This window comes from Parasteatoda tepidariorum, chromosome 6, assembly GCF_982258835.1.
Source record: "Parasteatoda tepidariorum strain Cologne lab strain chromosome 6, Ptep-v5.0, whole genome shotgun sequence".
NCBI classification, from domain to species: Eukaryota; Metazoa; Arthropoda; class Arachnida; order Araneae; family Theridiidae; genus Parasteatoda; species Parasteatoda tepidariorum.
This window is the reverse complement of record NC_141760.1, coordinates 7,589,942-7,604,349: the sequence shown is the minus strand read 5'-3', so window position 1 is coordinate 7,604,349 and position 14,408 is coordinate 7,589,942. Positions and strand designations below refer to the sequence as shown.

General features: G+C 28.4%; 1 protein-coding gene across 34 annotated transcripts in view; it reads right to left on the bottom strand.

The window, feature by feature from the left end:
* Positions 1-473: 473 nt before the first annotated feature.
* Positions 474-14,408, bottom strand: part of EndoA (SH3 domain containing GRB2 like, endophilin-A) — a 128,627-nt gene continuing 114,692 nt past the window's right edge. For 9 of the 34 annotated variants that reach the window (XM_071179105.2, XM_087165370.1, XM_016057767.4 and 6 more), the window contains 6 exons: positions 14,037-14,137; positions 13,266-13,369; positions 11,008-11,156; positions 9,615-9,749; positions 7,142-7,384; positions 474-3,824 (listed from right to left, as the gene is read on the bottom strand). In XM_071179105.2, coding sequence (XP_071035206.1) covers positions 7,149-7,384; positions 9,615-9,749; positions 11,008-11,156; positions 13,266-13,369; positions 14,037-14,137 — 725 coding nt within the window. In that variant the 3' untranslated portion in view covers positions 474-3,824; positions 7,142-7,148. The remainder of the gene's footprint in view (positions 3,825-7,141; positions 7,385-9,614; positions 9,750-11,007; positions 11,157-13,265; positions 13,370-14,036; positions 14,138-14,408) is intronic. The other 25 variants (XM_071179120.2, XM_071179118.2, XM_087165381.1 and 22 more) reach the window with 8 other exon arrangements.

The window sequence follows — 14,408 nt, the reverse complement described above, 5'->3', positions numbered from 1 at the left end:
TTTTTTTGTCAATATTTATTAAAACTACCCAAAAAAAAAAGAAAATAAATTATACCTAGAAAGACTACCATTAAAGGAATATTAATAATAATAATAAAAGCTCTCTACTGTTGCCAAGTTGTATAAATATTGCTTTACGTGTTCCAAATTCACATTAACATTACACACAGTATAGGCACAACATTCCAAAAAATATAAAAGTTAAGACACCTAAAAGGCAAATGTTTCGTTATCGATTACAAGTATACCAGTCAACAATTTTCATGATGCCATCCCTCCTTTTACAATAAGTTTAATTTCATTGAATGAAATAACCACACAATAGTATTTATGTGACAACAAGTACGATATTAAGCACATTACTACACCAAGAGAATGATAAGATTGAGAGAAAAAGTGTGAACATCTAGATGTTTAAAGAACAGGGAGAACAGGAGTAGGGGCACATGTTTTTTTTTCTTCTTTCTTTTCAACACATTTCATTAAAATATTTTTTCTTCTTGAATTTAAACTTCACAATAAAAATCAACATACAATATCAATTTACTATGCATATTTGGATAATTTCTAATTATACTTTTTTAAGAGGCAAATTTTGTTAAACATTCGTAAATTCCAACTAATGTATATACTTATACTAACATTTAATCAGCTATTCTTTTATTGCATTCTTATCAAGCCAGTCAAAAATATTTTAACCAATAAGCTGATAATAAAATGTCTCATAAATGCTTAATATTATCATATAACTGTTCACCAAATGGAAACTTTTTTTAACACATCTGAGGAGACATTATGATTCAGTTAAATTAGTTGCAAAAAGGATTTTTTATGCTTTAAAACAGATTCATTAAAAAAATTTAAATTTTGTACTGTAATATAAAATCAATTAATAAGTAGAAGTAGGTAATCAAAACTTATGCAATATGTTTCTCTAGCAATAAAATAACTCCATGAGCAGTTGAATTTTTCTGGGAGCCAAAATTATAAACGTTTTCAATTTGCAAAATTTTCAGAAAAAGTTGTTTTGAAAAATATTTAGGAGCATTTATTTTGAATTCTCCTTTTTACTTATTATTTTCTATTTTAATATAAAACATTTAAAAATTTTACACAACTTGTCAATATTACAACATTGCAAACTTTATGAAAGAAACATAGAAGACTATTTTCAGAAATTAATATTATCTGCGGTGTCAAAAACTTTGGAGTTAAAATTTTACTGTAATAAAAATTCTAGTAGTCCAAATAAGAGTTTTCTAATTCCAAATTGCATCTGATGACTACTAATTTTCAACTCTATTCATTATTGTTTGGCAAAGAAGAAAAACAAAACATTTCTTCAATTGAGAAATTCGGTTAAAAAAAAAAATTAAAAAATAAAAAAGGAATTTTTTTTTGTGGAAAACATTGCTAATTTCAATAATCTTCATCAAGATTTAACATCATTGGAATACTCATGAAATACTTAATGTGACTTTCACCAGTGAAGAAACCCACATAAAAGTACATAAGAAAAATCCAGTACTGAATAAAATGCTTATACAATTTCAAATTAATTGGAAAGAGTAGATTTTTGAATAAATCATTCAATACAGATAAAAAAATGCTCCAATTTACACAGCATGTATTGGAAAGAGTATTTGCAAATAATAACCTAAACATTATACAATTAGGAACACCTAAACTCTATTATTAATGTTAATTTCAGCAATACTAATTTACAGAGGGTCACAGATAGGTAAGTACACTAGTACAGGAAAGTTGTAACGCCTCTGGTGTAGAGTGCTAATTTTAATCATCAGACTAATCTGCTGTCTGGTCTTATACTGAATTTTTCTAATGTATTCTATTGAAAACATTTTAAAATGTATGAAAATCAGTAAAAATGGTGAATTTGTCGCAATAGTTTTATTAGGCATTAATATATTTATGCAATCCCAAATCTATTAAATTAAAAACTGACAAAGTTTTAGTACTCAGTAATAATCATTAAAGGAAAAAAAAACTGAATTCGCCACAAAGGTGAATTACTGTAATAAGTACATGATTAAAATTCAACATAAGTTAATATATTCAGATAAATTTGACTTAGAACATAAATTACAGAAAAAAAGTAATTCTTTTAGTTTTGAATAAATTTATATTAGTAGGTTCCATAGATTCCTTTTCAGTATACTAAAATCACATAATATTTGATTAAGATCTAATCTTGTGCAGAAAAATCAACACTGGTTCACTAATTTCCCACCCTTCATAAGAGAAAATCACTATATTCTCTAAACATAACTTTTAATTTATATTTTCAAGATTCAATTCAAATATGGAGCTCACAGAGTCTAAATTTATCTTACCATAATCTTTAATTAGTCACAAGAGGTCAATGTTTTGATCGCATCCTTTTCTTAACATTAGGAAATTTAATTTAAAGGGGACTTTTTAATAAAAAGTTAAAATTTTTAAGGGAAACTTTTATTGCCCCAACTTAAAAAAACAAGGTCAATTATAATTGCTTTAACCTAAACAAGATCCATTTTTATTGTCTTAACTAATTTTAATTAATCTAACTCAAGCTTCGTCATTTAGTTTTATACTAAATTTCACTGCTCAATATTCATAGTCAATCACCGACTCCTTTTCTATGAAGATCTTGAAAATATGTATATGGCCAAAGTGATGTTCAGAAAACATAGTGTTTTTTTAACTGATCAGATGACTTGGTTATTTGCTGGAAAGTTATCCAGTATAACACTTAGCCTGAAAATCATTTTTTAAATTTCTGAAAAGTACAACAACTTCAATAAACAATAATACATTTTTATCCACAATAAGATGAAATACATAATTTAGAACTGGCATACAAATTTAAAATTATTCTTGCATAAAGAATGACAATATGACTCGTATTTATGGACAGAGATTACAAACAGTAAAATATAAACATAACTGCTAACACAAAATAAATAAGTTTTAAATCATTGGGTTGGGATTCTCAGTTGAAATAGTTCATTCTTAGAATTTAAATTTGTATTAACAAAATGCATTACACAATTAAAATAAATAGAGTAATACTGTAAACATACACTGGTAATTAGCTTTATGTAACAATGAAATAAGTGGACCAGCCACAAGTAATATATTGGCAAATAATTCAAAAACATATACCAAAATTTAACACACAAACAAAGCATGTTCAAGAATTTTCATCGGATAATCCAAGCAATTGCTTACTATTATTTTTTTAAAAAAAAAGCTATTTCAAAAATTGAAAAGTCATTCTTTTTCATGTAGAATGTCTACTAGATCCATTAAAAAAAAGTGCTTTTAACGTCTTTACCAATATGTAAATAATAAAAGTAAAGCTAAAATAAATGGTATCATTTTTTAAGGCTTGGCAGAAATGAAACTTGCATGCATTACACTTTTAATTTTTTGAACATTGCATTAAAAAAAGTCCCTATTATTCCAAATATTTTTTAAAACAATTCAAAATTACATACCTACTGGCCAAAACAAACTCAACAAAGGGGAAAAAACACAAAGGAACTTTAATAACAAATAACAATAACAAGCAAAATGTACACTAAAATATAGATGAGCCTTTTTGTAAACACAACTTTGTCCATTAAGTTCTGCTTCTAAATAATCTCTTCACTTCTTTTCCAAAAAACAGGACTATTTTTTTTCATCGAATTTAGGTTGTGTAGAAAAGATCTTTGGCAAAGCTGTTTACAAATTAAAAAAAAATAACAGAAGTGTTCAAAATTCTCTTTTGTCACTGAATTCCAAATAGTTTCCATCAGTTGCCCCCAAAAGATATAGACCTAAAATAAAATGTCATAAAATCTAGGATAAATGGGCAATATAATGTGTGTTAATATGTAAACTACAATTTTCTATTGAACATTATTTGCTACCATAAATTAAAAGAACTTTTTACAATTTTTAAAAATCTACAAACTTTAATTTTACAAACGAAAACTAAACAATAATTTATATTTCAATCGATAACATAATAGAATAAAAGTCGGATGCATTACCCAAAACTCTAAATCAGAAGGCATGTAATTCTTTTTTCATTACTTCTCTAATAAATAACACTATCATAATAATAAAACTGATATGAGTACAAGACCACCTGTTCTTACGAGTAAATTATGTCTTCTTAAATTTAAGTAAAAACTCAGGAGTAGCAGCCAATTTTTCTAGTAAAAAGTGGTTTTAGTTACCATATTACTTAAAAATGACCAATTTTAACAAAAAGTCACTACAAAGAAAATGGATAAGAAGAAAAAAAAAAAAACACGTTTTGATTCAATAACATTAGAAGAAAAATGACACTTTCTTATACAATAATAAAACACGAAAGAGTTACAACTCACCAAAGTAAAGAGATCTTTAACCTTGGTTCATAAAAATAACCTGGGATTTTGCAGCTCATTTCATTTTTGTAAAAATTTTTAATTATCAAACAGATGGTTTGATAAAATTTTATGATTGTGGTTAGATGAATTGATAAAAGCCAGTAATACATATATCTTTCACATAAAATATATACGTAAGTATTTAAGCAAATAGAAATTTCATCCTTGCCCATATAAAAATCCCAAAATATAATTATTGAATAAGGAATAATATAAATTCAACAAAATTTATTTTACAGAGCTTTCCTGAAATTAGGTTTAACCATATTTTGATCTGATAATTGATTTTATTATATAATAAAAAATTACTACTCTACAAAGTTAAATTACAAATAAAGATTTCAATTATTAAAATTACAAATAAAGACTGCAATAGTCTTGACTTGGTTGACTTAACATTGCTTGAATGTAGATAGCATGAGGCATGAATTTAATAAATAAAGACTATACCTTTTTCCAAATTTGGCCTAATTAATTTTGTTTAGTAATAATATCATATTAAGTATATTGGAACTTAAAAACCAATAAAAAAATGACCGAAATAACAATCTTCGGAAAAAAAAGTCTATTAAAATAGGACTTGCCTATAGAATAGGTTATTATTCCTGTAAAAACAAGCGAAATTGCGCAGAAACTACAGAAGAAGAAGAGACTGAATTTCCGAAAAGCAGGGTTCGTGATTTTTTTGATTTTTTTTTAAAAAAATCAAAAAAATCGGATTATTTTGATTTAAATCGGATTATTTTGATTTAAATCGGATTTTTTTGATTTAAATCAGATTTTTTTGATTTTTATTTAAATACACTATAAGAGCTTTAATTTATGATAAAAAAACTTCATAAATGTTTAATCAAAATTAAATTAATATTAAAACTATATTATAACAATATTTTAGAAGCTCTAACTTACTAAAATAATTTTTCATTAGAATGCATAGCGACCATTTTGATACAAAGGCATGATTGAAATTAAAAGACAAGATAAAATAGATAATTTAAAGAATACTACTTTAACTAATAACACAAAGTTTCAATTAGCACAGCATAATTTTAATTTAAAATTGTGATCTCTTTTATTTCTCATGATTTATAAAATGGCAAAATAAATGCAACAGATAGTGTTTATAAATGTTGTTATTCATCAAAAAATAAATATTCAATCTATATATTTTTATGTTAAAATATTCATTTTTAATCCTCTATCAAAATACATAAGTTAAGCTAAAAAACATTTTTAAAAAAATCTATGTACTCATTGGAATTTTTTTTCACAAAAGAAAATCTGATAATTTCAAAGATACCGTAAACATATTATGACAAGAAAAATAAAAATCAGTTAATAACCCTACTGCTTCAAATAGACTTTGATAGGGAAGAATGACACTATATCAAGAAAAAAATATCTGAACTCAGCTTTTTTTTTCTTTCTATTTTTGGCATATTAAGGTCATTTCTTTTTAATATAACCTCAAGCTTTAGAAATATAGAAATTTCCATCAATAAACTATAATGTAGATTTGAATTTCATGTTTTTTTAATCAAAGGTAGAATTTTAATTAACATTTGCTTTTTGAAAAAAAAAGCATGTTTATTTACTTTCTACAGCTATGCAAGTCTATATTAAGACAGCATTACATATTTACTTTAATTTGTACTTTCAATGTTAAGAATCAAAAGATTTTTAAACATGTAATTTTAAATGTGTTTAACACACTCCAAGAAAGAAAGTAATTTCGTTAACTAAAATTAATTAATGCAGCAATTTATTTAAAATAAATTTTAAAACTAAGAAAAGAAAATAATAAAAGTATCAATAATTTAAAGCACTGTTTTTTAACTTTTAAAATCAATATAATATATATATAAAAATCAGTTGATTTAAATCAATGATTTTTTTTAAAAAAATCATTTGATTTTAATCATGATTTAAATCGTGATTTAAATCAAGCTGATTTAAATCAACGAACCCTGCCGAAAAGGAAGCTGAAGAAACTTATATCAATGATGAAGAAATGATCGAAATAAATTCACAAGATTGGAATGCAATAAAATCTGGATTAAATGTGAACATTTCCTTTGAAGAATTTTTGCAAGTGGATGACGCCTTGGCCATATGTGGAACTTTGACAGATTCGGAAATCGTCGATAATGTCAGATGCATTTCCGAAGACGAAAATGAAGTAGACGAAGAGCATATAGAAGCACCGAAAGTGACAGTAAAGGAAGCTGAAAAAGCTGTGGAATGTTTAGCAAACTTTCTTGAATGTCAAGAAAACGTTGGACACGAGGGATTCGCTGCTCTCTCTAACATTCGAAAAATTATCGAATCAAAGAAAATCAGACGTCAGAAATCATTAAAAGACTACCTATGAGGTGCGTATGACTGTTAAAAACTTTTATTAGATGTAATTAATATGTAATCATAATTAAATTCTTTACAACATAAATGATTTAAAGTTTCTTTTAATTAAACATTGCTGCTCGAATTTCATTTTTTAAACTTACCTGTATATCTCGAAACCTCTCTATCTCAAATTTTTTCCCCTTTCTAGGCAGGTTCGACTGTATTTGTTTATCGCATATATGGTCGCACCGCTTATATGGTCATAATACTTTGGACCCATGAGCTGACCATATAACCGATACTGACTGTATATATATATATGTAACTTATTAAGTAAAACAAATATGGTAATCATTAAATGAAACAAAAATTACCTAGTATTTATGGTAATGGCATTAGGACTTGCACATAGTTCACAGGAAAAAGTCCCGTTTTGTTATTGACGTTGCCTTCATACCAGTTGTCATCCACACGACTCGTTAATGTTATAATATCACCTTCCTTAAAGCCCAGCTCTCCTTCGTTTTCAGGATCAAAGTCGTAAAGCGCCTGGCAACATGGCTGTTGAATGGTTGGAGTTCTGGCTGGAGAACGAACAGGAGAGGGTAGTGGAGATGCTGAGAGATCATTTACAATAAATATGCAGTAATGATCAAGCATAGGCCTATTATTATTTTGTTAGTAAAAACATGCACACCAATAAGAAGAGAAGCAAAGTATGTTAGATGGAGATATAATTGAATTGAAAAGAAAGTATTAGTAAAAGAATAAAAAGAGAGACAAAGGCAATGCATTTTTTTTAAAAATCAGAAATAGTTCAGTAAAATTTATTTAAATAAAATTATGAGTTTGAATTGAATAATCTCACAGAAATTTTAATATTGGCGTTAAAATATTGACTAAAATACAAAGCTGTCTTGTTACGCTGACATGTTAAGTTTTACTTGTTGTCAAATTATTCAATAGTAATCTGGTATATTAACATTCGGAGAAGGGGAAAGAAAATGATTATTAGATCATTTTTCAAACGTTAAAGTATTTAAATTTTTTTGCTACAAAATTTAAAACAGTAAAAAAAGGGTTTACTAAATTTTTATCTGTTGAATAAATATGACACACAATTAAGGAATACTTTTTAAACATTGTAGTATGAAGAATTTGGACTACATAATCTGCAAAAGCAGCGGAAAAACAAATAAATAATCAAAGCAATTCACTTAAAAAAAATCAGTCACTCAGTTCAAAAGTTAGGTAAAAAAAAAGGAACCTGTATTACTGTATCATTTTGTTTGCCGAAAACAATTATAAAATAGTAATGTAGCACTTAAAATAAGTGCTACATAACTATTTTATAATTGTTATAAAATGAAATTTATGTAAATTACATAAATTTCATTTTACCTGAATATTAAGCTAAACTACTAGCAAAGAACCTATTTCAAATCTATTTGTGTGCAAAAACTTTTTATTTCTAAAAGTATTTCAAAAAAGTGCAAGAACATATCATTTAGACTATTTACTCCTAATGCTAAAATATTATGGAATAGGTTCTACAATCATATTTCTTATATGCAAAAGATTAAAATTAAAGACAGAAAATATTGATGTCAAAACAAAGAGATCGTCTTTGATGAAGGCAAAGAATATTTAGAGGGGAAGAAGTCTGGCTTCCATAGCCATAATGTTAACCAGTCCCCCAACGTTAGGTGCAGTCCCTGTGTATAAAGGAGAAACCATTTAGGGACACAACAGAAGAGGTTTTTGAAACAGGTTTGCACCCTCCTCTCCTCCCAACCATAACTGGGGTTGGGGTGAAGAAGAAAAGTTCTCTCTTTATTTATTGTTGGTTTGTTCTGAATTTTGCGCAATTAAGATATTTCTTTGAGAACACATTAATATTTTGCATGTTGATTAAATCTGCTAACTCACTTCGATGTAGAAAGTTAAAATGGCGGTTGGCGGCCTACAGAGCACACAACTATACACATTAAATTCTCCAACAGCTGGTTCACAGGTGACGTAACTCCTAACTGACCCTATACTCCGTATGAGCTGGATCTTAACAAACATGATTCTCTGCTAGATATGAGTCTGTTGCTCACCCTGTAAATTGTTTTACTGAAGTTGAGGCTATGTATTTATGAAGCTATAATATTTGTCCCGAAACATCTCTTTAATTTCTATTTTACTCGCCATACCTTATAAAAGAACTGAATTTATTCTTCCAAATAAATGTTCTGAATAACACTATTTATAGACATTTTTGATAGTCATTTTGCTTATACTTTAGCACCAAGAGGTAACAGTATTAATGAAAAAGTTTGCACAGCCTTTGTCTTTGTAAAAGTACTATATAGCACAAAAATAATTGGGTTCAGTTTTAAGTTAGTTACAGTTCTAGTTTTTCTTACACCTAAACCTAAGCATGTCCAAAATAATGTAAAACATTGTCTGCTTGCAATTTTTTTTTCTTGTGACAAATGGCCCAGAACCCTTAGTCCTCGTTGAAGGCAGGATAAATTAAACTAAATAAGATTGTTCTACGTAGACAGGACACTTCAACATGAATTAATGCTTTGTCATAACTTAAAAATGATCAAGAGATTCATTCAGTAAAATTTACATAATGTTACTTGATTCACATGGAAAAAAGACATGAAGAAATAATATAAGCATAATGAAATCAATGGCGCAAATGTCAAAATGTTTTCAAGATTTCATTAATATTTTTGACAAACTTCTTAAAACATAATTATGAATAAAAATTTTGCTGCTTCTAAAAATTACTTTTTTGAGCCCAATTAATTTGCACGATATAGTACATTTTAAAAGAAGGAACGTTAGTACCGTTAGGAGACCGATTAGGAGAGCGACCAGGAGAAGTAGCTGACATTTGATTACCAGCTGTAAGGCCACCAAGAAAGAGATTTCTGTGAGGAGGAGGGTCGACAGGAGTACCCGCAGGAGATCGTGCAGGAGAAGCTATACAAAACAAACGACTCTATTAAATATTGAAATTCCGCTTATAACACATTGATGCTATTTAAGTAGGATTACTAAATGATTTTCGTAAAATGGTGTCAGTGATAATATCTAAATGTCATAATTGACATATCAGAGCAGCAAGCTGCAAACGCTGAAAGCAATAATATTGATAGATAAAATTCATTCAGTCACTGCGAGAAAGTTTTCGCTAGAAACATGCTAATTTTCCCAATTTCATGTGTAATTTGAAAGACATTTTTCAATTATGAGAGTTATAGCAATGTGAATGCAATTAGAAAAATGTGAATCCATAAAATATTATCTCTCTAAATTATGCAAATGCATCAGAGCAGCAAGCTGCAAATGCTGTAGGCATTATAGTTAAAATATGATTAGGTTTTTATTAAAAAAAAAATTTCGTGATAGCATGCTAATTCATTCAAATGTGTTGTGATAACATGCTTTTAAAAAGAGTGGTTAAATATGCCTTTTTGTAATGTGAGTTTCAATTGCTAACGAATTTTGTTTTCAATGTAAATTTGTATTACACTGATTAAAGAATTATTCTTAAGAAAAAAAAACCTTTAAAGGCAAAATTGAAAATATCAATACAGGACAGTCACAAAATCCACGACACAATGCCACTAAAAAAACTGTATAGTAGGTTTCTATCGAATCAAATCAGTCAAAACAATAAAGGCTGACTGAAACGATCTCAGCATAAGTTGCATAATGAAATCAAATAAAGAAAAATATTCAGTCATCAAACTTGTAAAGAAAAAAAATAAATATTCTAGTACTAATTCAACAGAATAAATTAATATGGATATTACAGAGTTAGGTATAATCAATATTTCCCCATTAGAAATTGTACGATAGTAAATGCTGTATTTATTGTGCTCAGAATTTGCTCAATGTTATTCAGAAGATAATTCTGATATTTATTGTGCTCAGAATTTGCTCAATATTATTCAGAAGATAATTCTGATATTTATTGTTGCTCAATTGAGATAAAATTTAAATCAAATTGAATTAAATTATGTATCAATTATGTGCTGATATGTGTCAATGGAAGTTCTGATCATTCTTATCCTAAATAGAAAAAAAAGAAATTTAAACGACATTTTGCTTAGAATATGTTAGTAAGTAAAAGTTTACCAAGTCAGAGAAAAAGAGAGCTTGAAGCAAGGTGCAGCGCAGGGGGCCATCAGCCTGATGCATTGAAGTGAATTTAACAATAAATGAGACAATTTACCTTTTATTATAGGGAGAACTGTACCACCATTAATATTACCTCCATATTCTACTTGAGGTGATATATCATCATGAAGTGAGGGTATGTTCAACTCGTGCAGTTTTTTAGGCTGATAAGTTTCTCTTGGACGACTCGCTGCTTCGTTTTTCCTAATTAAAACAACTAACGGTTAAAGTTATAAGTATGCATTAAATTAAGCAGATAAAATGCATGGTTATTAATTTTAAACATATTTCTAAAATATAAATGAATGAATGCATTCACACATAAAGAGTAGTGGGATCATGGGATTGAGTCCCATTGCTGACAGATTAATAAAGCATCCGGGCTTGTCTGGTTTTTTTTTCTTTCTTTTTTGGTTAATTTACGTTAAAAAAGTTTTCCACAAAGTAAGTTTGTCTGAATATATGAATAAAGAGCCATATTTCCCGTATAAGTTTGAATAATAAATTAGGATCAAAAAAATTCTTTTAAGGTTTCTACTTTTCTTCTCATTTTAGATTAAATATTTTAGCCAATTTTTAAAAAATTGTGTAACATACTTATGATTAGGGCCCTATAAATTATGCGAAGATGCGGAAACCCGCATAATTCACAATTATCTGCATTATTTATAATTTTCCGCGTAGTCGCAGCATATCTGTATAATTTTTATTTTTCAGCAAAATGTATTCGTTGACCAGATAAATTTCTCCTTAAGGGTTTTTTTTTTCAATTGAAACATATCTTCTTTTTCAATTCCAAGAATCTTTTTGGTCAGGTGGTCAGATCTTTCCAAGAATCTGACAGAGGTGGACAAATTCACAGGAAACTTTAAGAAATTGTTCAAGCATTGTCCTGCAAGAAAGCGCCGCGATTTAAAGTTTTTAACAGATGACAATAAGAAAGCTAAACTTTGTCCAGCACCAATAAAGACACGGTGGAATTCCTGGTTTAAATCAGTGCAATATCATGCTGAATATTGTAATGTTTACATAGAATTTTTTAGCAGTGAAATAAACTTTACTCCTGACACTACTTGTCTCAATCAGTGCAAAGTTTTGGTGGAAAGCAAGTACGTTTGCAAAGACTTTCAGTTCATTGCAGAACACGCTCAGATATTAATGGATACTCTTCTCTTTTTCGAAACATGTGGTGCATCTATTCACAAAGCTTACTATAAGATTTTTGATCTGCCGTCTAAACTTCGATGTAATTCTCAGGCATCATACTCGCGAAAAGATTCACGCAACGTATTTCTTCAAGAAGTGTTTCACAAAACAATTGCAAAGTTGAATACTTACTACTCTCCAGAACTAGACGTATTAAAAAAACGCGGGCCCAAGTTTAGTCAACCTGCATTAAACTTCATGAAAGCTGCTCGAGTTTTTGATCCAGAACAAATAGTCAACCTCAATATTGAAGAGGACGATGTATTCAAGAATATTCCAGGAATGAGTGGTCAAGATATAAAACTCGAGTATGCTGCTTACAAAGAATATGTAAAAGAATGTTCAAACCAGGACTTAATTAGATTCTGGAATTCAGAGGTAGTCTCAGAGAGATTTCCAGAACTTACAAAAAAAGCAAGACAAGTGCTCTCAGTGCTTCCTAATTCAGTAGATTGTGAAAGAGCTGTATCCTGCTACGGCCAAATTTTTACAAAACAAAGACAGAGTTTGAAAGAAAACGCAGCTTCTGGACTAACTTCTGCATGCATAATTTTTTAAAGACACCGCATCCTTGCCGCATAATTTTTAAAACTCGCCGCATAATTTTTAAAAAATTTCCGCATAATTTATAGGGCCCTACTTATGATATATTTCAATAAAACAGCATGTGATTTCTAATCATTCTTGCTCTTTTTTTCTTTTGACAATGACAGTTTACAAATAGTTGCTTTTTTGCAAAGTATAAGCTAGTAATTTTGCCACTTGTACACAAATAATTGCCATTTTGTACACATTATGTAAAATATGAATCTTCAAATTTATCTAATTATTATCGAACTTATCCAATCTTCATCAATTTTTTTTCCTTATTCCTAGAAAAAAATAGGGTGATCTTCCTAAGCCATTTCAAAATAAAAAGATTATAGTGTTTGTAACATAACTAAATTAAAGTAAGTTATTTCAATTTTAAAATATGTTGGGTTATAACCATCTGAAATAGTTTGCTTGATCATTTCTCACAACACTCCTTTTTCCTTCTGTAACACCAAGAAGAACTTGATCTGATGATCAGAATCACTGCAATAGTAATGTATCTTGTGTACTTACTGTTCGACAAGCCTTTCGACAGCACTCTGTAGTATGGCCGCACACTGATTGTGATAATCATAAAGTGCTTCTGCTAAGGATGCTAATTGAGAAATTTGTTCTACCTGAAAATGAAAACAGGATAAAAGATATTACTATGCTACAAGTAGAAATACATATAAGTGTAAAATAATAAAAAATACAGTAAAAAAAAACTAATAAAATGCCAAAATATCAATGGTTTTTATTAATGGCGTAAAACAATGTTGACTAAACTCATGCAGAAGTAATGCCTGATTACTTTTGATAAAACAATAACAGATATTTTTAAGGAGACCTAACAGGCAAGAACTGAAACATAGTCAATTTTTAAATGTGTAAGTCAAATAGATATATAGCAGAACACCGTTTATCTAGAATGTTAATTAACCAAATTACTTAATTAACTCGATTGTCCAGTATCATGTATATTTTTCCCACCTTCTCCAAAAATATATTTATTTTTGCAAACATTCATCTTAGATTGTCTGCAGGGAAAAAAAATGCATTTTTTTTCCAGTTTGTTCGAAAAAAAGGCATTTCTTCCTCCTTGTGTTTGTTAGGCTTAGTTTTAGGCTTTAGTTCACTGGACCAGCCAGATAATCAGCACCCAATTGTAACTCAAGAAAGTTTTGCCATTTAGAAAAAAGGTCCTATTATATTAAATCAATCTTTATTTTATAAATTGAGGAATTAAATTTCATATCTATTGTCATAATATTTGTTTGTGCAAAATAAGAACTACACACTTACATCATTTTCTAAAAGATTAAACATTCCCATAGAGGCCAGGTTAAAACTCTCTTCAAATTTATCCTCAGCTAGCTTGATCTCCTCCTCGCTCAGGTGGGCTCCTATTAAAAAAGAAAAATATTTTGTAACATTTATTTTAAACTAAAAAGGAGAGTACAAATAAAAATCTGAATAAAACTTAAAACTGGCTGAAATTTGAATTATACCAACTAGAGAATTAAAAATAGTTTTAAAATAGGCAAGGCGAGTATTGTCCACGGTGAAAAAAAAAAGCCTCGGAAGACACAGGTTTTTTTTCAACTCAAGAGAAAGAGATGGAAAAAGAAATTTTATTTGAAGAGAAATATAAAATATTAAAACAATATTTTAAAC